Genomic DNA, 27,196 nt, shown 5'->3' on the forward strand with positions numbered 1-27,196 from the left:
CCCTGTGGTTGGGTTGTTTCTTCCTATTTTTTTTTTTTTTTTTTTCAAATATAGTCAGGGTCTCACTCTGTGCTCAGGCTGGATGGAGTGCATTGATGTGATCACAGCTCACTGCAGCCTTGAACTCCTGGGCTCAAGCAATCCTCCCTTTTCAGCCTCTGAGTATCTGGGACCACAGGAGTGCAGGCCACCACACCCAGCTTTTTTTTTTTTTTTTTTTGAGAGGGCGCTTGTACTCAAGCCTGGGCGACAGAGCAAGTGGCATGATCGCGGCTCACTGCAGCCTCGACCTCCCCAGGAGTAGCTGGAACTACAGGCACACACCACCATGCCTGGCTAATTTTCTTTATTTTTGTAGAGATGTGGTTTCACCATGTTGCCCAGGCTGGTCTTGAACTTGAGTTCAAGTGATCTGCCCGCCTTTGCCTCCCAAAGTGTTAGGATTACAGGCGTGAGCCACCACACCTGGCCGCCTGGCTAATTTTTAATTTTCTGTAGAGATGGAGTCTCCCTGTGTTGCGAAGACTGGTCTCAAACCCCTGGCCTCAAGTGATCCTTCTGCTTTGGCCTCTGAAAGTGCTGGCATTATAAGTGTGAGCCACTGTGCCTGGTCCGTATTGCTGTTTTATCACAAGCTACCTGCAGTGCATTTGGGCTAAACATGTGGTTTGTATAAAACCATTTTAAAAATCATAAATTGACCTGCAAAGCAAGGCGTATCAACAGAGGGGCATGGCAGCTTCATGGGACCCCCCATAGGAGACTCAATCCTGGGTGCCTCTATAGAAACATAAATTCAGTGAAAACAAAGGAGCTAGTTCCGATGGCTAGAGAATGTAAAGGGATGAAGGTAATGCCCCCCTTCTCCCACCGGAGTCTTTCCAGGGAATTTATTTCCAGCTCCATTAAATTTATAGCATCAAGGGTTGATAATAGGTAGTTTTTTGTTTTTTGTTTTTAGACTGAGTCTTGCTCTGTCGCCCAGGCTGGAAGGCAGTGGCGCGATCTCGGCTCACTGCAAGCTCCGCCTCCTGAGTTCACTCTATTCTCCTGCCTCAGCCTCCCAGTAGCGGGACTACAGGCACCCGCCACCACGCCCAGCTAATTTTTTTTTTTGTATTTTTAGTAGAGACGGGGTTTCACTGTGTTAGCCAGGATGGTCTTGATCTCCTGACCTCTTGATCCACCCGCCTCGGCCTCCCAAAGTGCTGGGATTACAGGCGTGAGCCACCGTGCCCAGCCAGTTTTTTTTCTTTTAAGCAGTGGGATTGGCTTTCCCTAAGTATGGAAGTCTCAGTCCCAGAATATGTTCAGGTTGGCAGAGGAGAAATTCGGTTGTCATGTGACTCACTGGCCCCTTTCATGGAGCTTTTAGCCACAGGAGAGAATGCATCTGTGCTGGTTTTGCTGCAGTGTCTGGAGTTCCCAGCTGAGTCCGCTGTTGAACAGTTCTCTTCCTGTGCTTTGCTGGGTGACACGTACACTCCCAGGGCGTCTGTTTCAGGTTCTCTTTAAGGCTCTCCCGACCCTTCAGTCCTGGCAGCTTTGCACTCTTCTCTGCCCCAGCTAGTCTCTGGCCTTGCACCCTGGGGCCCTTCTTGCCCCCTTCTCAGGGCTCAGTGTGCTCTACAGGATCCCACCCAGCAGTCCTCAGGCTGCAGTTTAATCAGGACGCTTCCAGCCTCCTTCCCACACTGTGGGGTCCTACTCTTAATTTTCTTTTTTTTTTTTGTTTGAGGTGGGAGTCTTGCTCTGTCGCCCAGGCTGGAGTGCAGTGGCACAATCTCGGCTCACTGCAACCTCTGTCTCCTAGATTCAAGTGATTCTCTTGCCTCAACCTCCTGAGCAGCTGGGACTACATGCGCACCACCATGCCTGGCTAATTTTTGTATTTTTAGTAGAGATGGGGTTTCACCATGTTGGCCAGGCTGGTCTCGAACTCCTGACCTCAGGTGATCCACCCACCTCGATCTCCCAAAGTGCTGGGATTACAGGCGTGAGCCACCGCGTTTGGCCCCTATTCTTAGTTTTCTAAATTAATGGGATGATAAAAGCAGCAGCTCAGGACTTGGAAACTGACTTGTTTAACACAGTTGCTAGATAAAGTGACTTAACTTGAAGGAGCAGTTCAAGTGGTTGGGACTTCTGGCACCATGATTGACCAGTTGAGGAAAATTCAGGCAGATGGGCTTTTCCGTGGCTGAAAAAGGCAACTCGATTTACTGGGAAGGAACTCCCCACCCCAACTTTGTGTAATAGTTTCCCTACGAAGAGCGCTCATGAGGATGAAGTGAAGGCGCCTTGCCCTTCTGTTCCCTTCCTGTTCACCCCGTCCAGGTGGGGAGTTGCTTGGTCACAATAGTCTGCACTCTTAGCCCTGTGTGGCTGTTCTCTCTGAACCCGCCTACCCACACCAGGTGGATGCTATTATTATTCCTGCATTGGTGTGTGGAAAGAGAGGCATTTGCCCTGGTCACATGGGCACTGAATGTGTGCATTTTGTTGAGGAGTTGGGGGGTCAGAGGCAGTATTTGAACCCAGGGTTTCTGAGTCCAGACCATGGCCTCTATTGCTTCACTACACAAACGGCAACTCACACAGGCTCAATATTGGGCTGCTGGGCAGGATGACTGGCTAATGCCTTTTTCATGTGGTTGTAAAAGTTTTAATTTCCTTCCACATTCATTTATTTGACCTCTTAAAGCTGCCTCTGTGCAAACCCTTTAAAAGTGAAACATTTGTTCAAGAAATGAGTCACGATCGTTAGGAAGACAATGATGAACATATTAGGAGTGGGGTTCCCCCATTTGCAGAGCAATCTCCCATCCATTGAGGTGGTTTAGACTTTTGAGGGTGTTTTGGAGGGTGGGGGCAGTGGCCCCGTGTGCTTACCTGGAAGCTTATGGTACTGATCACCCCTCTGGAGGGCCTGTCTGATAGGCAGGAAACTGCTCACAGATGTCTCCCTTCCCCCAACCAGGACCTGATTTTTACATGCCTGAAATATAAAGGACCACTCCCCTCTGCTGGATGAAGATAAATTTGCTTTTAACAGAGAAAAATTTTGTGACCGCTTCGCTCTCTAGCGGTCAACTAGGTAAAAGAGCTAACAGTTCTACCTCACTTTACAAACTGAGGTATGAACCTCAGTTTTTGAGGTAGTTTCAAAAACTTTCAGTGAGCACCTACTATGTATAGGCACAATGCTAAATACCAGGGATATGAAGGTGAATAAGAGAGCACCAATATCAAATGTTTGTAGATTGCATCATACTGTAAATGTATGGGGACCACAGAATTTGAGAGATTGAGGGGAAGTTAGAGATGATCTGACTTGTATCCCTCTTTTTTTTCCTAAGTAGTTGAAAAACTGTGACCTAGAGAGATGAAATAATTTGCTTAAGATCACATGGCTGGTTAGGAAGAGGGGAAAAAAGGAGTGCTGATGAAATTAAGTGGAATGTCACCTTCTAATTTTTATCACCTATTATTTTGAAATAATTTTAGGCTTACAAAAGAGAAATAGTACAGAGTTCTTTGAACCTTCACCCAGCTTCCTCTAATGCTAACATCTTAACACAACCATGGATTTACCAAAACATTGGTGCAACATTATTATTATTATTGCTATTTATTTTTTGAGACAGAGTCTGGCTCTGTTGCCCAGGCTGGAGTGCAGTGATGCAATCTTGGATCACCGCAACCTCCGCCTCCCAGGTTCAAGTGATTCTCCTGCCTCAGCCTCCCGAGTAGCTGGGATTGCAGGTGCACACCACCACGCCCAGCTAACTTTTGTATTTTTCTGTTTTTTTTTTTTTTTGACTCCCTTAAAACAGTAATGACTTACTGATAGTCAGCTATTGTACAGAAAGGGTATCACAACCTCTTTGTCTTTTGGATCATGCCTCTGTTTTGAGCTGGTTGTTTTCCCAGGTGATTTTGATGACATCCCACCTGCAGCTTTTTAGATGTGTCCAAGTTGGGGACAATCCCGGCCTGTTCGACTGACCTGGATACAAAGGCTGTCAGGGCTGGCAGTGGTGCACCTTGAACCTTCTGCCACTCTTGCATCTTGGATCTTGAGTTTCATTTCTATGTTTGTCAGGTATAGAGCATTCTTTGCTTTTGGTTGCCTAGTTTATCCAGAGAAAGACTTTGGGGCCAAAAGGACACAAATTCAAACATCAGTTTCCCCACCTAATTATGGGAGCTCAAGTTCTAAAATTCAACTGTTCTAAAATTCAGTTTCTTCCTTTGCAAGATGGGGACAATAATGGCCACCCTGCAGAGTTTGAGGGATTAAATGTATCCAGTAATTGGCATAGCACCTCGTGTGCAGGAGGTGCAGAATGATTGTGGAATAAGTGAATGGCTGGCAAGGAGGGATACCGGATTAGGTGGGTCCAGTGGAAGGTCTTTTTCTTTTCTTTTTAGAGATGGGGTCTTGTTCTGTTGCCCAGGCTGGAGTGCAGTGGTATGAACATGGATCACTACATCCTGGAACTCCTGGGCTCCAGCAGTTCTCCGGCCTCAGCCTCCTAAGTAGCTGGGGCTATAGGCACGTGCTACCATGCCTGGCTAATTTTTAAATTTTTTGTAGAGATGGGGTCTCACTATGTTGCTTAGGCTCAATGGAAGGTCTTGAATGCCAGGCAAGACTGCCTGCACTTTCTGGGGTGGGGGCAGGCACTGCAGGAGTTTGAGAAGCAGGAGTGATGGGATCAGCGCTGAGCTTTAGACAGTCAACTGCAGAGTGTGCTGGATGAGGCAGAGCCATGGGAAACGGGACGGGCACTGGGAATCATCGAGCAGGCTGTCGTGCTAGTGCCTGTTCTGTTGAGGGCTGAGCTGGGCCTGGACGAGAAAGAAGGGACCGTGTGAGACTGTGCGGAGGTCCCACCCACCAACTGCTATGGAAATAAACAAGACACAGGGGCTGGGAAAGTCGGGACTCCAAGATGCATGAATTCTGGGTTCCAGTGAAAAGGTGAACAAGTTATGAACAGAGATAAGAGAAATCAGGATAAAGAGATAATTTGTGGGAGGAAAAAATGCATTTGGTTTTATTCATGTTGCCTTTGAGATGCTGACAGACTATCCAAGCAGAGACAAGTGGAAGTGATGATTGTGGCGCCAGAGCCTGGGAGGGGCCAGAGCTGGCCATGAGGACTGAGCGTCACTGCCAGAGGTCACCACTGAACCACAAGGGAGAATGGGGTCACCAAGGAAGAAAACATAGAGGAGGCCAGAAGTTGGAGGCAGAGGCTCACTTACGGCTGACAGTTGAGAGGGGTTAGAGACAGAGACAGAGAACTCGGATGTGCTGGTTCGCAAGGGCTGCTATAACTAAGTACTGCAGACTGGGGCTTCAACAACAGAAATTCATTTCCCCAGTTCTGGAAGCTAGAAGTCCAAGATGAAGGTGTGGGCGGGGTTGGTTTCTCCTGGGGCCTCTCTCCTTGGCTTGGAGATGGCTGTCTTCTCCCTTTGTCCTCACAGGATTGTCCCCCTGTGCATATCTGTGTCTAGTCTCCTCTCCTTATAAGGATACCAGTCATAACAGATTAGGGCCCACCCTGGTGACCTCATTTTACCTTAATGACTATTTTAAAGTCCCTGTCTCCTGATGCAGTCCCATTCTGAGGTACTGGGGGTTAGAACTTCAACATTAGAATTTGGGGGGACACAGTTCAGCCCATCAACACAGGAACAGAAGCAGAATATTGAATTTTAAAAGAACCCAGGGGAGGAGTTTCAGAAAGGCCAGGGGCTGGCCGTGGCCTGTTTGTTCTTAGACACGCCCTTGCCTCCTGCCGCCTCTCTCTCTCCTCTGGTCCACAAGGAGGTTCCTGGAGGCTCTTCTGCCGTGGGGCCTCTAGTGAGGTTCTGCCATGGGGCGTTGGGCTGGAGGTGTGGAGTGGCTACAGTATTTTTCCGCCTTCTTCCTCTGCTGATGTCTCCAGCAGCAGTTGTTTCTCTGTGGCCATGGCACTGATCTGTAGATTCCAGCTCCACCAGGGAACCCTGGATCCCGGGCGACGGTAACTTGACCTGTGCTGTGTGCCCTCAGCCCTGCAGAGGGTCGCGGCTGTCTGCTCTATTCCCTGGGTTGCCTCACTGTCCCTTCTCTGGTGTGTGTCCGTTTGTTTGTTTGTTTATTTATTTCAGACAGAGTTTCACTCCTGTTGCCCAGGCTGGAGTGCAAGGGCACAATCTTGGCTCACTGCAACCTCCGCCTCCTGGGTTCAAGCGATTCTCCTGCCTCAGCCTCCCAAGTAGCTGGGATTACAGGTGCCCGCCACCACGCTCGGCTACTTTTCTGTATTTTTAGTAGAGATAGGGTTTCACCATGTTGGCCAGCTGGTCTTGAACTCCTGACTTCAGGTGATCCACCTGCCTCGGCCTCCCTAAGTGCTGGGATTATAGGCGTGAGCCACAGTGCCTTCCCTTGTCTGGTGTTTTGTCATGTTGTAGCCAACTCTCTGTATTAAATACCCTCTGAATATCTAGTAGTTTTTGTTGATTGGTAGAAATAGCATGGTCAGGAATGCCAGGTACTGCAGAAAGATGGAAGGGATGGAAATGGAAAATGGTCAGATCTTTGAGCAATGGGAGCCCAGAATTCCAGGGTTTGAGAAGGGGATTTCTGCCATATCGATGGGTGTATACCAATTCTTATGAAGGTCTTAATTTGAATCTACTTTGAGACTGCATACTTTTTCATGTTTATCAGGCAGCTGGGTACAGTCTGTTTTTGAAGTGCTTTTTCAGCTTTAGCTATCCTCTTTTTTTGGTTTTCTGACTTTTCCTCATTGATTTGGAGTTCTTTGTATATTCTAGATATGAATCCTTTATCAGTTATGTGTGTTACAAATACCTATTCTCATTCCAGAGCTGCTAAAAAAAAAAAAAAAAAAAAAGAGTCTTTCTCTTTTGCTGAGGCTGGAGACCAGTGGTGCCATCACAGCTCACTGAAGCTTGACCTTCTGGGCTCAAGTGATCCTCCTACCTCAGCCTCCCGAGAAGCTGTCACCACAGGCATGCACCACCATGCTTGGCTAATTAAAAAAAAAATGTTTTTTTTGTTTTTTTGTTTTTCATAGAAATGGGGTTTCCCTATGTTGCCCAGGCTGGTCATGAACTTCTGGACTCAAGTGATCCTCCCACTTTGGCCTCCCAAACTGTTGGGATTACAGGCATGAGCCACTGTGTCTGCCCCCAAGTCCTTTTTAAATTAAATTTCCTTTTTATACATTTCAGTTGCCTGATTATATAATTTTTATCAATCTAGCAGATTCAGTATATTAATATGGCAAACCTAATAATATTCCCTTAGATGTTTCAATACTATTCATAAACTCAGTAAGATTTCAATATAGAAGTACCCATTTCAAATTAGTTATAAGAATGTACTTAAAACAGCCACATACTCTAACACACTTCAAGTATATATAAGACCAAAAATATGCATAGATTCCTTATTAATCCAGAAATATAAATCTATGGCTTTGCTTCTTTCAAGCCTTTCTATATGTAACTCAGTTTGACTGGATTAGGAGATGGATGCTGTACAGTTACTGTCCTAGTTAACTGAGGCCATTGTCCATCAGACGTTTCGCTGGGTTTCTTTCCTCAGTCTTTAAGGAGACAGTGAATCCTACTTATTGTCATTCTGTCAACAATTCTGAAATCTCAAGGAGGGTGAGGCCAGGCACGACACATGCCTGTAATCCCAATGCTTTGGGAGGCTGAGGCAGGAGGACAGCTTGAGGTCTGGGGTTCAAGAGCAGCCTGGGTGGTAGGGCAAGACCCTGTCTTTTAAAATAATAATTAAAAAATTCAATTCAAAAGAAGGAAGATGATCTCTTAGCCTCTTTCAATTGAAGTTAAAACATTACTTACCTCTGCTTGCTCTTAGAAGTCTGTAGCTCCTACACAGACTGATACATTCTCAGGATAAATTTAATTTTTACAATCTTTGGAACTAATAAAATCTTGTACCATGTCCTGTTTTTAGGCTGATCCAACTCTGAAGGAGTCTGAAACCAGATGCGATGAGCTTTGGTTCTCTCCCGTGACTCTGGGCTTCGGAATCCCAGCTTTAGGGTCTTTGTATTAATCCCCTCTTGGGTCACAAACAACCTTCTACAGGAAGAATTTGCCATCTACTAATCTTTATCAATACAATAAATGAATCAATAATACAAACATAACCAAATAACGAGACTCAGCAGTAACACATTTTATCCTACATTCTTTTAGAATATTTAATTTTATTGAGGATGACCATGGATTTTATGTCTCTTCATTTTTTTTTGAGATGGAGTCTTTTTCTGTCACCCAAGCTTGAGTGCAGTGGTGCGATCTCGGCTCGCTGCAACCTCTGCCTCCTGGGTTCAAGTGATTCTCCTGGCTCAGCCTCCCGAGTAGCTGGGACTACAGGTGTATGCCACTGCGCCTGGCTAATTTTTGTATTTTTAGTAGAGATGGGGTTTCGCCATGTTGGCCAGGCTGGTGGTGAACTCTTGATTTCAGGTGATCTGCCTGCCTCAGCCTCCCAGAGTGGTAGGATTACAGGCATGAGCCACCGCGCCCAGCCGGCTCTTGAAAATTGGGTACCTTCATAATTGGGTGTATTTCAATTTGATACTCAAATCGTCCTGATTTGGCTAGTGGAAGCACTTCTAGCTTGTCTCCTGCATCCTCCTGCCTGGACCTATTTTTCTTTGAAGCTTCCCCTGCTTCCTAGCATAAGACGTTCCGGCTTATCTGGTATCTCTTGAACACCAGAATCAGTGATTTCTCCAAGGATTTCTAGTTCCTTGTACTGAGGAGAAGAGCACCCATTCAAGAATCTGAGCACTCAGGTGCATTTTGGGGTAAGGCTACTCTGAGGCCATCTCAGTGAAAGAGCTAGAAAAGATAATTATTTTCCTCTTAAAGACATGAGTTCAAATGAATATTTCCAATAGTTCAAGATGTTCTAATTTAAATTCTTTTGATGCTCTAAATATTATCTACTTTTCTCTTTATTTTGATTAACAAAATAAAATTACTTTTTGCTTGATTTGACAACATGATTGTTCAAAAACAAGAACATATTAATATACGTATTAAAGTTACTGAATAGAGATCAAGATTTTCTTTTCTTTTTTTTTTTGAGACAGAGTCTTGCTCTGTCGCCCAGGCTGGAGTTCAGTGGTGCAATCTCGGCTCACTGCAAGCCCCGCCTCCTGGGTTCATGCCATTCTCCTGCCTCAGCCTCCTCAGTAGCTGGGATTGCAGGCGCCTGCCACCACGCCCGGCTAATTTTTTTGTGTTTTTTAGTAGAGATGGGGTTTCACCGTGTTAGCCAGGATGGTCTTGATCTCCTGACCTTGTGATCCGCCCGTCTTGGCCTCCCAAAGTGCTGGGATTACAGGCGTGAGCCACCGCGCCTGGCCAAGATTTTCTATATGGTTCCTTGGTTCTTAGAAAGTATCCCAGGCCGGGCACGGTGGCTCACGCTTGTAATCCCAGTACTTTGGGAGGGCGAGGCGGGTAGACTGCTTGAATCCAGGAGTTCGAGACAAGCCTGGGCAACATGGCAAAATCCTGTTTCTACAAAAAAATACAAAAAATTAGCCAGGCGTGGTGGCATGTGCCTGTAATCCCACAACTTTGGGAGGCTGAGGTGGGCAGATGACTTGAGCTCAGGAGTTGGAAACCAGCCTGGGCAACATGGTGAAACCTTGTCTCTACAAAAAATACAAAAATTAGCCAGGTGTAGTGGCTCATGCCTGTAATCCCAACACTTTGGGAAACCGAGGAGGGAGGATTGCTTGAGCCCACGAGGTCGAGGCTGCAGTGAGTTGGGATCGCACCACTGCCCTCCAGCCTGGGTGACATACAAGACCCTGTCTCAAAAACAAACAAAACAAGCTATGCTCCTCAGCTCTGGCCATTTGACTGATGAGAATTCTGAATGCTCTCCAAGTTCAAACAGGTACTGAGTTAATGTCAGCATGATAGGCTTTCCCTGGGGAAGTTCTGCCATGTATTTAATGGGGGATAGGACAGTAAACACTCTACTCTCTCTTGTCCCCAAACTATTATTCCTAGGGCATGCCTTCCTAAGGGCAAGAAACTAGAGACTTTGAGTCTGTGGAGACTTTCCCTACAGAAAGCCAGTCATGTTGATGGGTTTCAGAGGTGGTCTTCAGTGGCTAACTGGTTCACTCTTCTTCCTTTCTGCAGTGTTCTTATAAATGACAAAGTCTTGCTTCTGAATCCCTAGTCTGGCCGGGTGCGGTGGCTCACGCCTGTAATCCCAGCACATTGGGAGGCTGAGGTGGGAGGATCACCTGAGGTTAGGAGTTTGAGACCAGCCTGGCCAACATGGTGAAACCCCATCTCTACTAAAAATACACAAATTAGCCAGGTGTGGTGGCATGTGCTTGTAATCCCAGCTACTCGGGAGGCTGAGGCAGGAGAATCACTTGAACTCGGGAGGCGGAGGTTGCAGTGAGCTGAGATCGCGCCGCACTCTAGCCGGGGCGAGTGAGACTTCATCTAAAAAAAAAAAAAATCCCTAGTCTGTGGTCCTATTTTCCACATCATTTTGGAAATGTCTTATTAGAGTCTAGAGTAGCCCAGACCCAGGGAATGACAGAGGAAGATGTTAGCAGTGCTTCTCTAACTTTAATGTGTTTGTGAGGCTCTTGGGATTTTGTTAAAATGCAGATACTGATTTGGGGTTGGGTGGGGCCTAGGATTCCGCTTTTCTTTCGAGCTTCCAAGTGATGCTGCTGCTGCTGCTCTAAGGACCACGCTTTGAGCAGTGAGGGACTACAGGATGAGGATGAGGTGCATACACATTAATATCCCTTGATGTATTATTTTTGCATCCTTCCCCTATTCCTTTGTTATATGGGGATGATGAAACTCAACTCTATCCTTGACCTTTGCAAAATGAAATCATTTTAGGGTGGGATCATAAACAGAGCTTGTTATGTGACTGTTTCACTTCTCACTGTGCCCTTCATATCTTCCTCCCTCTATTCCTTCCGCAGGCGTGAATGGTATCAGTACTCTTCAATGCAAGGGTCAGCTCATGTTGAAGGTGGTCCCCATGCTTTTAACCTAGAATTGGTATACAGGATTGACCCCAAAATGTAATTTTCCCATGAGGTATTCTGAGACCGTATCTTGAAATGCCTAAGGGTAAACCTGGAAAATTCCTATTGGCCAGGTGGAGTTATGGTACCTGTGGGAAGGTGTGGTCTCAAAACCCTTAGAGAATTTGGAAAAACTGGAGATGTTGGTCACCTTCAGATAGAAGAGATGACCTCTCCATACCTAGCAGGGGTGGGGAGTGGTCCTTATAGCCATAATTCAGCAAACTTCAGGAAGGCTATCTGAAAGGTTGTTACAGTGAAACATTCAGGATTTATCACTGTTGAGCACTTTTCATTTTCAAATTCCTGACTTGTCCTGTGTTGTCCTGGAGTGGCCAAGTCTCTCCTCAGAGGGAACTGCACGTCATTCTCTAGTGACACAATTTTAAGGTCTTGTTACCATGCAGGAACCCACTTTCCAGCTGCCACTGTCCTGTAGAGAAGTGTAGGATATGGCTTTAGTCCTGTTCATCACTTTCTGTTTTTCTTCTATTTCTGGTCCACAGAGATGCTTGCTTTTGAGCTAAGTTATTTCTTTTTGGATTTTCTCTCTTTTAAAAATCTATTGCTATATGCAAGGGGGAAAATATACTATGTTATCTAACCAAAAGTCTGAAGTTCTGGGAGTGGGTATTCTATGCAGCTATATTAAAGCAGATGAACAAATGGCGAAGGTACTTTAAAAATCTATCTTTATGGCTAGGCGCCATGGCTCAAACTTGTAATCCCAGCACTTTGGGAGATCCAGGCAGGAGTTTGACTGCTTGAGACCAGGAGTTTGAGACCAGCCTGGGCGACACAACGAGACCCTGTCTCTATGAAAAATAATTTTTAAAAAATTAGCTGGGCATGGTGGCCAGGAAGATCACTTTAGCTCAGAGTTTGAAGCTGCAGAGAGCTGTGATTATGCCACTGCACTCCAGTCTGGGCAACAGAACGAGACCTTGTCTCTTTTTTTTTTTTTTTTTGAGACGGAGTCTTGATCCTTTGTCCCCCAGGTTGGAGTGCAGTGGCGCGATCTCGGCTCACTGCAAGCTCCGCCTCCCGGGTTCACGCCATTCTCCTGCCTCAGCCTCCCGAGTAGCTGGGACTACAGGCGCCTGCCAACATGCCCGGCTAATTTTTTCTATTTTTAGTAGAGACAGGGTTTCACCGTGTTCGCCAGGATGGTCTCGATCTCCTGACCTCGTGATCCGCCCGCCTCGGCCTCCCAAAGTGCTGGGATTACAGGCTTGAGCCACCGTGCCCGGCCGTCTCTTAAAAAAAAATCTATCCTAGCTGGGCGCGGTGGCTCATGCTTGTAATCCCAGCACTTTGGGAGGCAGAGGCGGGTGCATCACCTGAGGTCGGGAGTTCGAGACCACCCTGGCCAACATGGTGAAACCCTGTCTCTACTAAAAATACAAAAATTAGCCGGGCATGGTGGCGGGCACCTGTAATCCCAGCTACTTGGGAGGCTGAGGCAGGAGAATCGCTTGAACCCAGGAGGCAGAGCTTGCAATGAGCCGAGATTGCACCACTGCACTCCAGCCTGGGCGACAGAGAGAGACTCTGTCTCAAAAACAAACAAACAAAAACTATCCTTGGATTAAGACATAGACGTGGTGTACATGATTGCTTTTGCTGCATCTTGCCACCTATTTGCAGTGAGGGCCAGAATAGGAAACCACTAGATGGAATTCTTTGCTGTGCTTCACAGCTGTTCAGAACACGTTGTTTACATGATGCCTTTTAAAGAAATGAGGTTCTATGGGAGAAGCCTCTGTGTCAGGACTAATTATGCTTCCCTTGGAGACAAGAACACCAAATCATGGTGATGTTTTCCTTTTCCCACTGGTGTTAGGATGCTTACAGTCAAACTGTTGACCCACATGTAGCAAGAACACCATACGAAGCCTTCCTGGCACAGCCTTTTTAGAGGCAGCCTTCTTGCTGCTTATCTGTCTTCAATTTCTGTTTCCTGTCCTTATTTTAAAAAACATTATTGCATCCCGTGAATGTATGTGATTGACCTTAAAATCTTTTGCATGAAGGCTTAGTGTAATTTAATAAAAACGGCCTTATTTTCCCAAGTGGACTGGGTAGCGGCTGTGTGAGCGCTCTGGGACTCCCGGTGTGGTGCTGGTTAGTAAACGTTGGCCTTGGCGGCTGTGATCATAGGCAGAGCCCCTTCTCAATCCGCCTCCCACTCCTCCAAGGAAGGGAGGCCGGACTTGGCTTAAACAGGTCGGGCAGCCACTGGAGCCTCCCCTCCCCCCGCATCCACAACCTACCCATCCCACTCCTCAGCCCTGGCGCGGCCCCTCACCCCGGCCTCCACTCCCTCTTGAGCCCCCTCTCCGGGTGCAGCCCCGGCGTCCCCTGACCCCGGTGCACACCCCCCGCCCCTGCGCTGCCCCTCGCCGCCGCCACAAGCCCTGGGCGCGGCCTCTAGAGCAATCCATCACACAGCCCGGCGCGGCCTCCCCGCTCCCCCGCCCCTCCCGCCGCAGCCTCCAGTTGCCCCGCGTCACCCTCCAGGTCCCCGCCTCCCCCGCCGACCCCACCCCCGCGCCGCCTGGCCCGGGAGGGCGGCGCGGCCCTTCCGGCCGGGGCGGGGCCGGGCCTGGGGCGCTGGGGCGGGCCAGGCGGGCTCGCCCTGCCGGCGGCGCGGCCATGCTCATCACGCTGTGCTACCTGTACCTGTGGGCGCGCTGGGGTCGCCGGCCGGCTGAGCTCGTGCGCGCCACGGTGCGGCGGCTGCGTGCCTCGCGCTGCTCCTTCACCTTCTGCGGCGCGGCGGCGCAGCCTTCCGGCGCCCGCGTATGCCTGAGTCGCGGCGGCCGCGTCTTCTGCGTCAGCGACAGCCAGGTGGGCGGCTCGGGCGGGCTGGCGACCAGGGCCCCGCGAGCCGGAAGTGCCCCCGTCCCTGCGCCTCGTCCCCGCCGGGAGCCCGGGAGTTCAGGAGCCCCAGAGTGGTGCCCTCAGTGCGGCCTGTGCGGCCCGGCAGGGGCAGGTGCCCCGGGGCCCAGAGAGAGGCCGGAGGTGCAGGACTCGGACCACGGACCCGGTCGCCTCTTCCCGGCCCGCTGGGCGGTGCGTGGACGCGTGACTCTAGGCGTGCACCTGTGAGGACGTGAGCTGTGGATGGGCAGCCGGACGCCAGCAGCGCCCTCCTGGGGTCGCCCCCAACCTCCTCTCCCACCCTTCGAGCCGGCGTTTGGGTGACCGTGAACCAGGAAAGACAGCTGTGGCCGTCTGGGAGCGGTGGCTTATGCCTGTAATCCCTGCACTCTGGGAGGCCTAGGAGGGAGGATAGCTTTGAGCCCAGGAGATGGAGACCAGCCTGGGCAACATAGCTAGACCCCTCTCTACAAAAAAAAAAAAAAAAAAAAAAAACCAGGTCGGCGTGGTGGCACGCGCCTGTAGTCTCAGCTACTCGGGAGGGCGAGGCGGGAGGGTCACTTGATGCCGGGAGGTTCACTTGAGCCCCGGAGTTTGAAGCTACAGTGAGCTATGATTGAGCCATTGTACTCCAGTCTGGATGACAAAGCAAGACCCTGTCTTAAGAAAAAAAAAAATTCCAAACAAAAAGCTCCCACCTGTGTCATCAGCTTTTTGTCAGATGTCCCTAAATTTACAAAAACTACCCTTTCCCCTCTCCATCTTCTGTCAGTTGCATCATTCACCAACTTGGGCACCCAACTGATGGTCTTTGCGTCTTTTAAATTTCAGTTGCCAGTCAGCCTTTGTTTTTTTTGACCCAATGCTTAGGATGGTGGTTACGCGTTCAGCCCACTCTGTCACCTACCTTGTGACTTGAGCGAGTCAATTAATCTCTGTAAAAAGTCTGCTGCCTTGCTGTAAAGGGAACAATAGATCTTTCCATTCAGCTGTTTTTGGAAATGGGCCTAGCTTCACAGTGCAGTACTGCACAAAATTTCATGGACATCGGTAGCATTGTTCTCATTAATATTTAAACATGTTTTACTTTTAATCAGTTTCTTGTCCCTTTCCTCTGTTTTCTGGGCTATTGCCTCACTTTTAACACTAAAATGACGTTTTCTGCATATGTCACACTGTAAAGCCCCTGTGGGGAATTGAATCTTATCTCAGGTTGGAACATTGCGTGGAGGCTGTGCTTAGATATGGGATGAAATTGTGCCACTAGCAAATAAAAAATACTCTTTCTTGTTAGTACCATGTATGTATTATGACACACTGAATATGAATGACTGTTTTCTCAGGTCCCCCATAACTAGTACCACCTCCACATAACTGACACTACCTAGACAAAAGGGGAAGAAGTTCATTCATTACATACAATATATGGCTTAGAGCGTTGGGAATTAACCTGATTGAGAAAGATGACTCAATAAAATGGGAAAAAATTGAGGGGTGAGCTTTTTGTAGTAGTTTCCAAATTGGATCAATTACATTTAGGATTTAAGTCAGAATAGAAAGTTTGGACATATAAAAACATTGAGATGGGCATGTCTGATTTTCTTGGACAGTTTTACTTTTGAACATTTTCATGACTCCCTGGTCTTCTGCTAACTACACTAACCATAACTAGTGCTTTTCAGCCCTTGCCTACCTGTGCAGGCCAGAGTAGGAGTGGCCTGGTGCTTGCAGGGATTCTGTAACTCTGCTCTCTCACTCTGCACAGTAAGCTTTGCCTACAGATTTGGTTAGATATTGCTGCGTCATTTCCTAGTTTTCCAGACTAGATGGGACTGCCATGCTCTGCGTCCCTGTAGCCTTTAAATCACAGTTCCTATTCTAGTTCGTATCTTTTTCTTATTAGGAAGTGAGACTGTTTAGCATAGCAGCTTGACCTGAAATAGTAAATTTAATAGTTGTTGGGTTTAAGCTGTGATGTTTAAGGTCTACAGGTGGAAAGCTTGACCATTTATTTGTGGTTGGCTACTGTTATTTTGAGATTTAAAATATGATCAGGTTGATGATTTGGTGGATATCTCAGTCTACTTGGGTCTACTTTGAGGGATACCTCAGTCTACTTGGGCTGAAATAAGGACACACCTGAATCTCATGCCCATATGTTAAGATGGATCTCATTCTGTCACCCAGGCTGGAGTGCAGTGGCGCGATCTCTGCTCACTGCAATCTCCACCTCCCAGGTTCAAGTGATTCTCCTTTGGCGTCCTGAGTAGCTGGGATTACAGGCATGAGCCACTATGCCTGGCTAATTTTTGTATTTTTAGTAGAGACAAGGTTTCACCAAAGTGTTGGCCAGGCTGGTCTCGAACTCCTGACCTCAGGTGATCCGCCCACCTTGGCCTCCCAAAGTTCTGGGATTACAGGTGTGAGCCACCAAGCCTGGCGTGTTCTCATATGTTATACACTTAAAATCAAATGCACAAATACTGAATATGTATGTTTATAATTGAATGCCCTACAATCAATTGATAAGTTTAACCAAAGATAGTTTATACAAATTGGCCATGTCAAGCTTTTTGTCTGTTTAGTATACACATTCTATGCTTGGATAAAGTGGACATACTGTTTTTTTGAGACAGAGTTTTGCTCTTGTTGCCCAGGCTAGAGTGCAATGGCACGATCTCGGCTCTCCGCAACTTCCGCCTCCCGGGTTCAAGTGATTCTTCTGCCTCAGCCTCCTGAGTAGCTGGGATTACAGGCATGCACCACCATGCCCGGCTACTTTTGTATTTTTAGTAGACATGGGGTTTCCTCATGTTGGTCAGGCTGGTCTCCAATTCCCAACCTCAGGTGCCTCGGCCTCCCAAAGTGCTGGGATTACAGGTGTGAGGCACCGCGCCCAGTCTAAGTGGACATAGTTTTTAACCACTATATTGATAATTATGGTTACTGACGGAGGGGCAAATTCTCCCCTAAATTTTCATTCATTATTTAGTTCAGTAGGTTTTTGTCAAACAGATTGAACTGATATGCAGCACAGTGGAGCCTGCCTAGTTACCTTTGTTCTGGGTGATGGTGAAAGCCTCCTGCATGCCCAGCTCAGATTTCATCTTTTTCTTCTCTGGCTATGTCCTGTATGTCAAAGCCTTTTCAAATCAATTCGCTGTTTTTCTTAGAGAGATTTCAGGAAAGAAAACAAGAGATAACTGGGTATTTCTGATTTGCTAACCAATCTTGATTCTAATCTTCTTTTTGAAAAACTACAATCACTCCTGACTGGAGTTTACATTCCATTAAAATATGTCTGATTGCATCTGCATATGGTAAATGCCTTTCCCTGAAATAGCTTTTCTCTCTGGATTTGACTGCTGTGTGAGCATCCAGAGACTTGCACACTTCCCAGATCTCAGGGAGAGGAGCAGGGTTGATTTCACTATAAGGAAGGCGTAAAGAAAAACTGCCTTGTGCCCTGTGCTGTGATGGCTGTAGGGAATGAAGGAACAGCCCTTCAGGCTTCTGTGAGTAAGGAGCTTCTGTTGGTGGGTACGTACTTCTAGGCCTCCTCATCTTTTTTTTTTTTTTTTTTGAGATAGGGTTTCACTCTGTCACCCAAGGCTGGAGTGCAGTGGCATGATCTCAGCTCACTGCAACCTCGGGCTCCCAGGCTCAAGTGATCCTCCCACCTCAGCCTCCTGAGTAGCTGGGACTACAGGTGCCCACCCCCATGCCCAACTCATTTTTTTGGCATGTTTTTTGTAGAGATAAGGTTTCACCATGTTGGCCAGGCTGGTCTTGAACTCATGGGCTCAAGCGATCTGCCCACCTTAGCCTCCCAAAGTGCTAGGATTACAGGCGTGAGCCACTGTGCCGGCCAGCCTCCTCATCTTTAAGTGTACTTCCCAGTTAGCTACTATGTGCTAAGCAGTGAGGAATGGTGGGGATAGGCCCTGTTTCAGAATTCATGGCTTGAAAACAGTTGTCTAGAGATATTAAAGCTGTCCTGAGTCATAGATGGGCTTTTGCAGGTGCTTAAATAGTCACAGCTAAACAAGAAACACGGTTCCTGTGGCCTACAGAGGAGCATCAGATAAGCTTATTTAGATGTTACTTGGAATTATAGGGGAGGGTATGTTTCAGAGGGGGTTGACGTTTATGGCAGTTGTAGTATGGAGTGACAATCTCATTATGTTTCTTTCCCTCTATACAGTCCATTGAAGACTTGAACAAGTGGGCCCTGTTTCTTGTGTCTCCTTTTATACTTGAAGCAGAACACATAGCATTTGTGACGGAGAGCATTTGGGTACAAAGTGACAATTTACAGAGATCATCCTCTTCAGAAACAGTGAGTACCATGTTTACTTGTGTCCCATAAGGAACTGATGTGTCTTAGTCAAAACCAAATTTGCTTTTTTTTTTTTTTTTTTTCCTGAGACAGAGTCTTGCTCTGTCACCCAGGCTGGAGTGCAGTGGTGTGATCTCGGCTCACTGGGACCTCCGCCTCCTGGGTTCAAGTGATTCTCATGCCTCAGCCTCCGGAGTAGCTAGGACTACAGGTGTGCGCTACCACGCCAGGCTAATTTTTGTATTTTTAGTAGAGACGGGGTTTTGCCATGTTGGCTAGGCTGGTCTTGAACTCCTGACCTCAAGTGATCCACCTGCCTAGGCCTCCCAAAGTTCTGGGATTACAGGTGTGAGCCACTGCGCCCGGCCTCAAATTTGTCTTTTTATGAGTGCTCTTTCCTAGCCTTTGTGGCTCCCTTTCTCTTTGGATATTTTGGGCTAAATATATTAGTAAAATTATTTTTACCTGTTTCTTTTTATGTTTTTAATGTGGCTGCTAGAAAAATTTATTGTTATTATTTTTCAGACAGGGTCTTACTGTGTTACCTAGGCTGGAGTACAGTGGTCATTACAGCTCACTGCAGTCTCAGACTCAGGGCTCAAGGGATCCTACCTCCTCAGCCTCCCAAAATACTTGGATTAAAGATGTTAGCCACCACGCCTGGTCACTGCTAGGAAAGTTAAAACCATGTGTGTGGCTTGTATTTGTGGTTCACGTTATATTTTTATTGAGCAGCACTCACTCTCAGGCCACCTCTTCCATTCCTACAATTTCTTGCATACTAAATCAACCTGAGTGGCTGGGGTATATCACCACCTACGTGCTAAACATCTTTCCCTGAGTATTCTGAAAATACTTCAACCTCAGCCACATGTCTAAAATGAGTTGTGTTTGTATTCTTTTGCTTAAAAGAGAGAAAATCCCAAATTAACACGCCAGCCGGCTTTTCCTCACACCTCCTCCTCGCTTCCGTGAAGTTACGAGTTCTAACAGCACTCCCTAAATTGTCAGCTCCTCTCCTTCATCTCCACTGTTCCTCATTCCATCCTCATATTCATTATCTTTTGTCTGAGCTGTGAAAATATCCTGTCCCATGTCCCTTCCTTGGGCATTCCTCTTGATGGCCAGAGTTAGTCATTCTGGACCCACATCCAGTTGGGACACTGTTGCATAAGCTTTTGGTGGCTGTCATCCCTCCAGGTGCAGTCCATGCCCTGAGGCTCCTGGAGGTCTGACCCCAACCCACCCTTGCAGCTTCCTTCCCCTCACTTGTGGGTCCTCACCTGCCATTTTTCCCTGCCATGTAGATCATCCAGTGGGGATTCTGCTGATACTAGCCATGTTTACTGGATTCCCATTTCATGAAGATTGTCTGTAAGATGCTGTATTGAGATGAGAGAAGAGGAAAAACGGGGAAGTAAACAAGAAATAATTGACTGGAATTCAGGGTGAACCAAAATAAGGGGAGGCAGGTGCAGATAGTATAGGATAGCAAGAGACTTTCTGATGGGGGCCCTGGAGCAGGCAGAGCATCAGGCAGACGGGCCTGGAGCAGTGCAGTGTGTTAAGACAGTGCGTTCTCTCCTGAAGGTTTGCAATGTTTCGTTTAGCCCTGTAGACACTTATGATAATAATAAGCCATTTATTGAGCCCTTGCTAGGTATTTTATAAACGTTACCCCTAATGTCACAGGATCCTTGGGGTGCCTTTCACCAGACAGAAACCTCTGTGGCTAGCGGCTCCTTCTGCCTGAGTATTGCTTGTGGCCACTGGGCTTATTCCACCCACTTGGCCTGGCAGGCTGCACTCAGCTCATTCTACCAGCTCAGATCGCACACCTACCAGGGGCAAGCCGGGTGCAGAGTGGCAAGGGGTGTGTGGGTGAGCAAGTGCAGGGTTGGGGGTTGGGTGGCTCCATGCAAGGCTGTGGCTGTAGCAGGTGTACTGAATGAGGCTTTTGCTGCGGGCACCCGTGTCTGGACAAGGGGAACATGGTGGCACCTGGAAGCATGGAGATGCTGGGAACTGCAGAGCCCCAAAGAGCGTGTTTACAGCCTTGGCTTGGGGAGCCCCTAGATCTTGGCTTCTTGAAGGGCCACAGTTCTTCTCTCCTTCTTCTTGCCTGCAATGTAGTGAGCATGGGGACATGTTTCAGCCCTGGTTTGTCTTACAGCTCTTTTAGTACAGCCATTCGGTGGGTCCTGAGTTATTGTCCTGCATCCAGGAAGAATGAGGTATGCGGAGAGTGAGCAGCTGGAGGGTGAGCAAGGCAGAGAGGAGCTTCACTGAGTGGCAGAACAACTCTCAGGAGACCTGAAGTGGGCAGCTCCTTTCTGCAGCTGGTAGTCCCAGCATCTGTGTGAGTCTGGCTGGATCTGAGGTTTTCATGGGCTCAGAAGGGAGGAAGTGCGTGTTGATTGGTCCATGGGCAGCCATGGGCAGGCCAGAAAAAGCACCGTAAGTTCTCACTCTGGGCCACAGGCTTCACCTGGAACTGACAGCCAGGTCCCCAGGTTTTGGGCTGGTCTTGGCTTGAAGGTGGGGCGTCACCAGGGACCCGCCCCTTTCTACCTATGAGCCTGTCTGCCTTTTGCTGTCAGTCATGTCGTCCAAGGTGCCCAGGCTGTTTGTGTTGAGGGGTGCCTACAGGCCTGCAACCAGCCGTCCTCAGCCCCTCCTTGGCCTCCCTCCCATCCTCGTGGTCCAGAGTGGCTCCTAAAGTCTAGAGGGGCCGAGGTGGCAGGGGGCTGGTGTGTCAGCGCCATCCTGAGTGGCACTCACCTGGTCGGGTTGCGACAGCGCCCAGGCTCAGCTTCAATTTTGCTCCAGAATCAGAGCGGGCACAGGGAGCAGGAAGAGGCCAGGCAGCGGGATCAGGCACTTCCAAGCCTGTGGGGAAGCGAGGGCTTCTGGGGCCCCTGAGAGCGCAGGGATGCCCAGGTCCACAGCTGTGGCTGGGAGGCTGCAGCTGTGCCTGGGAGCACTGGGCTCCTGCCCCGCCAACTCAGAAGCGGGAAGGGCTCCTGCCTGCTCCCAGCTCTCCCTGGTTCCACAGAGCGCGTATCCCTGGCCGCGCCTACCCTGCTCCAGACTGGCTGCCGCTGTCATCACTAATACTTAATGGCTCTACAAAGTATTATTATTATTATCATCGCCATTTTGAAGATAAGAAAACTTAGGTTATAAGATTAAATGACATTCCTAAAGTGATAGGAATATCATTGCTAAGTGATAGACAAGGTTTTCTTTCTTTCTTTCTTTTTTTTTTTTTTTTTCTGGGAGATGGAGTCTCGCTGTGTCGCCCAGGCTGGAGTGCAGTGGTGCGATCTCAGCTCACTGCAACCTCCAGCTCCCGGGTTCAAGCAATTCTCCTGCCTCACCCTCCCAAGTAGCTGGGACTACAGGCGCACGCTGCCACGCCCAGCTAATTGTATTTTAGCAGAGACCGGGTTTCACCGTGTTGCCCAGGCTGGTCTCGAACTCCTGAGCTCAGGCAATCTGCCCGCCTCGGCCTCCCAAAGTGCTAGGATTACAGGCGTGAGCCACTGTCCCTGGCCTAGACAAGGTTTTAACCAGCTGCTAAGTGAGAGATAAGATTTTAACCAATGCCTCTATCCTTTCTAGTAACTAGAGGAATGAATTAATGGTTTTAAAGAGATCTAGATCATTGAGATTCCAAAATAAATAAAACTTTTATTAACCTAGGTCCAATCAAACAGTACTTGTGTCTCATGTTTGGTAGAAGGAGACCAGCTGTTGATGTGACGGTTTTTGGTGAACTCAGGGCTAATTTTCTTTCTTTCTTTTTTTTTTTGAGACGGAGTCTCGCTCTGTTGCCCAGGCTGGAGTGCAGTGGCGTGATCTCTGCTCACTGCAAGCTCCGCCTCCCGGGTTCACGCCATTCTCCTGCCTCAGCCACCCGAGCAGCTGGGACTACAGGCACACGCTGCCACGTCCGGCTAATTTTTTTTTTTTTTTCGTATTTTTAGTAGAGACAGCGTTTCACCATGTTAGCCAGGATGGTTTCAATCTCCTGACCTTGGGATCCACCTGCCTCGGCCTCCCAAAGTGTTGGGATTACAGGCGTGAGCCACTGCGCCCGGCCTCTTTTTTTTTTTTTTTTTTGAGACAGAGTCTTGCTCAGTTGCCCATGCCAAAGTGCAGTGGCACGATCTCAGCTCACTGCAAGCTCCACCTCCCGGGTTCACACCATTCTCCTTCCTCAGCCTCCCGAGTAGCTGGGACTACAGGCGCCCGCCACCACGCCCAGCTAATTTTTTGTATTTTTAGTGGAGACGGGGTTTCACCGTGTTAGTCAGGATGATTTCCTGACCTCATGGACCTCGGGATCCGCCCGCCTCTGCCTCCCAAAATGCTGGGATTACAGGCATGAGCCACTGCGCCCGGCCAATTCAGGGCTAATTTTCATATGCAGAAAAGATGATTCATAAACTTCATTTTTATTTTAAAAATGATTTTCGATTTATTGAAAATATAAATTAAATAATCAAGTAGGTCAAATCACATGAAATTGCTAATATCTGGCTTTTCTTTTTGAACTACAAAGAGGCCTTGTCATATGGTAACTGTATTAGACGGTTTTTGCATTGGTATAAAGAAATACCTGGAGCTGGATAATTTATAAAGAAGAGGTTCTGCGAGCCATACAGGAAGAGTGGTGCCAGCATGTGCTTCTGGTGAGGGCCTTGAGGAACAGTCACGGCAGAAAGCGACAGAGGTGCAGGTGTGTCACATGGCAAGAATGGGAATGAGAGTGAGACTGAGCTGGGGGAGGTGCCACACACTTTTAAACAGCCAGGTCTTGTGAGAACTCACTATGGAGAGGACAGCACCACACTATTGATGAGGGATCTGCTCCCATGACCCAAACACCTCCCACAGGCCCCACCTCAACCATTGCGGGTTACATTTCAACATGAGGTTTGGAGGGGACAAACTTCCAGATTCTATCAGTAACCAATTCCTTGGGCTTTTTTTTTTTTGAGACGGAGTCTGGCTCTGTTGTCCAGGCTGGACTGCAGCGGTGCAATCTTGGCTCACTGCAACCTCTGCCTCCTGGGTTCAAGCGATTCTTCTGCCTCAGCCTCCCAAGTAGCTGGAATTACAGGCACCTGCCACCATACCTGGCTAATTTTTTGTATTTTTAGTAGAGACGGGGTTTTACCATGTTGGCCAGGGTGGTCTTGAACTCCTGACCTCAGGTGATCTGCTTGCTTCGGCCTCCCAAAGTGCTGGGATTACAAGTGTGAGCCACCACACCCGGCCTATAAACTCAAATATCTTAAAATATTTCATTTCATTTTAGGACTCTAGGTGCACAGAATTGGGTTAACCATACTCCTTGTTCCAAATGTACTCTCATCATTGGTTTATGCATGGCTCTCATTCACCTGTGGATTTGAAATAATACAATAAATACCCATGAACTCACCACTAGAACTACATGTGCCTCCCCACCCCCAAGTCCATCTACTTGCTCCTGCTCCTTCCTCATGGGTCCCCCCACCCCCTCCTCCCAGTTTCTTTTTAGATTTTTAAGTTGTCTGGATTAACAGACACCACGTTTTTGAACACTTACATAATTCATATGCATTATAGTTAATGTGTTGCTTCATGACAGATACACATTGTGAGAAATGCGTCCTTAGGTGATTTCATCATGCAAGCATCATAGAGTGTACTTACACAAATCTAGATGCTGTAGCCTACTTCACAGCTGGGATTTATGGGGTAGCCTATTGCTCCTAGGCTATAAACCTGTACAGCATGTTACTGCGCTGGATACTGTAGGCAGCTGTAACACAGTGGTAAGTATTTGTGTATCTAAACATAGAAAAGGCACAGTAAAGATACAGTATAAAAGATAAAAAACAGTACACCTGTCTAGGGCACTTGCTATGAATGGAGCTTACAGGACTGAAAGTGGCTCAGGGCGAGTCAGTGAGTGAGTGGCGTGTGAATGTGAAAGCGTAGGACAGAACAGTCACTACTTTAGACTTTATAAACACTGTACACTTAGGCTACACTGAACCTATAACATCCTTCTTCGATAATAAATTAATCTTAGCTTACTATCACGTTTTTACTTTATAAACTTGATTGTTTAAAATTTTTGATTCTTTTGTAATAACAGCTTAAAACACAAACACATTGTACAGCTGTAAAAAATATTTTCTTCCTATCCTTATTCTAAAAGCTTTTTTCTAAGATTTTATATATATTTTTAAAAATTTTGTTTTTAAAATTTTATTCTTATTTTCATTTATTTATTTCTGTAAATTTGTGAACATACAAATTGCTGTGTTTCCTAGACTGATCTCCAACTCCTGGCTTCGAGCAGTCCTCTCACCTCAGCCCTCACCAAGCACTGGAATTATAGTTGTGAGCCACCATGTCCAGCCTGTTTCTTACTTTTTAAACTTTTTTTGTTAAAAACTAACATAGAAACACACACATTAGCCAGGCTGCCCAGGGTCAGGATCATCAGTATCACTGACTTTCACTGCACATGTGTCCTCCTGGAAGGTCTTCATGGGCGGTAACATGCATGGAGCAGTGAACTCCTGTGATAACAATGCCTTCCCCCAGAGTGGCTCCTGAAGGACCTGCCTCAGGCTGTTACAGTGAACTGTTTTGTTTTTTTTTTTTGAGACAGAATCTCACTCTGCCGCCCAGGCTAGAGTTCAATGGCGCGATCTTGGCTCATTGCAACCTCCGGCCCCGGGTTCCAGCAATTCTCCTGCCTCAGCCTCCCAAGTAGCTGGGATTACAGGTGCCTGCTACCACACCTGGCTCATTTTTGTATTTTTAGCAGAGATGAGGTTTCACATGGTGGCCAGACTGGTCTCGAACCCTTGACCTCAAGTGATCCCCCTGCCTCGGCCTCCCAAAGTGCTAGAATTACAGGCATGAGCCACCACACCCAGCTGTTTTTTGTTTTGTTTTTGTTTTTGTTTTGTTTTTTTAATAAGTAGAAGGAGTACACTCTAAAATCATAGAAAACACATAAACCAGTAACAGTTGTTTATTATCAGGTACTGTGTACTGTATGTAATTGTCTGTGCCATACTTTTTTTTTTTTTTTTGAGACTGAGTCTCGGTCTGTCGCCCAGGCTGGAGTGCAGTGGTGCATCTCGGCTCCACCTCCCCTATTCACGCCATTCTCCTGCCTCAGCCTCCCGAGTAGCTGGGACTACAGGCTCCCGCCACCATGCCTGGTTAATTTTTTGTATTTTTTTAGTAGAGACAGGGTTTCACCGTGTTAGCCAGGATAGTCTCGATCTCCTGATCTTGTGATCTGCCTACCTCAGCTTCCCAAAGTGCTGAGATTATGGGTGTGAGCCACTGCACCTGGCCTATACTTTTTATTTTATTTTATTTTATTTTATTTTATTTTATTTTATTTTATTTTATTTTATTTTATTTTATTTATTTTATTTATTTTATTTATTTATTATGTTATGGAATCTTGCTCTATTTTTGTGATCTCAGCTCACTGCAACCTCTGCCTCCTGGGTTCAAGCGATTCTTCTGCCTCAGCCTCCCTAGTAGCTGGGAATACAGGCGCGTGCCACCATGCCTGGCTAATTTTTGTATTTTTAGTAGAGACAGGGTTTCACCGTGTTGGCTAGAATGGTCTCGATCTCTTGATCTCAGGTGATCCATCCGCCTAGGCCTCCCAAAGTGCTGGGATTACAAGCATGAGCCACTGCGTCTGGCCTTGTCTGTGCTATACTTTTATGTGACTGACAGCCCAGTAGGTCTGTGTACACCGGCATCACCAGAAATACGTGAGTACTGTGCTGTACTACAATGTCATTAGACCATGGGAATTTTTTACCTCCATTGTAATCTTATGAGGGACAGCCATCATATATGTGGTCCATCGTTGGGCGAGACATTATGTGGTACATGACTGTATTAAATTTACAAATATGGTAAGCTTGAAGTTTTCTTATATATTCTGATATTATATATAAATTTAGTAAGATTTCAACTTAAAGCCAAGATCAGACTTTCCAAAATATTGCATTTACATAAAATATCAAATATGTTCAGGTTCCTTTTTAGCATAAAATATGACTACTGTGCTTTTATTTTCCTAAATTGTTAATTATATGTCTTTCTGGGGCTAAAAGATGTACAGTGTCTTAAGGAACATAGTTACTATATTATGCAGGATACAGGCTAAGTTGTATAACAGTGGGACCCAGAGCTACAGGGGCTCAAACAAGCTAGAAGTTAAATTTCTCTCTCTGGGCAGTGGTTTTGCTTTGGAAGTCCATCCAGGGACCCATTTTTTTCCTCATCTTCTTCCTTGGTTCCTTCTCCCATCTTCTCTCCTCTATCCTAGGTAGTGGTTCTCTCTTGCTAGAGTCTGGCTCCCCTGCCACTCCACCACTGTCAGCTTCATCCACATTCTAGCCTTCAGAGTGGGGGAAGAGAGAAGGTTGGAAGACAACCAGTCTCCTCTTTAAAACTGTGATCCATCTTGGCATGGTGGCTCCCGCCTGTGGTCCCAGCTACTTGAGAGGCTGGGGTGGGAGGATCACTTTAGACCGGAAGTTTGAGGTTGCAGTGAGCTTTGATTGCCATTGTATTAGAGTGAAAGCTCATCTCTAAAAAATTGGTAAATTAAAAAAAATACAGTTTTGATTCAGAAATTTCACGTGGTGACTTCTGCTCCCATTCTGTCGTACAGAAGTTAGTCACATAGCCCCCTTGGTCACTTAGGTGCAGGGTAGTCTGTGAAATGCATTCCCTAGCTGGACAGTCATGGATTCAGCAGAAACTGGGA

At 47.2% G+C, this 27,196-nt stretch overlaps 1 protein-coding gene across 7 annotated transcripts in view; it reads left to right on the forward strand.

The window, feature by feature from the left end:
- HLCS (holocarboxylase synthetase) overlaps positions 1 to 27,196 on the forward strand; it is a 241,208-nt gene that overhangs the window by 11,334 nt on the left and 202,678 nt on the right. For 2 of the 7 annotated variants that reach the window (XM_032176144.2, XM_032176141.2), the window contains exon 2: positions 18,244 to 18,378. Coding sequence is in view for 6 of the 7 variants with exons in the window: in XM_032176141.2 (XP_032032032.1) it covers positions 18,244 to 18,378 (135 nt within the window). In the remaining variant the exon portion in view is untranslated. Of the gene's footprint in view, positions 1 to 13,732; positions 14,416 to 18,243; positions 18,379 to 27,196 lie in introns of those variants that run through there. The other 5 variants (XM_058428068.1, XM_058428066.1, XM_058428065.1 and 2 more) reach the window with 5 other exon arrangements.

Source organism: Hylobates moloch, unplaced genomic scaffold (assembly GCF_009828535.3).
Source record: "Hylobates moloch isolate HMO894 unplaced genomic scaffold, HMol_V3 SCAFFOLD_14, whole genome shotgun sequence".
Classification (NCBI taxonomy): domain Eukaryota; kingdom Metazoa; phylum Chordata; class Mammalia; order Primates; family Hylobatidae; genus Hylobates; species Hylobates moloch.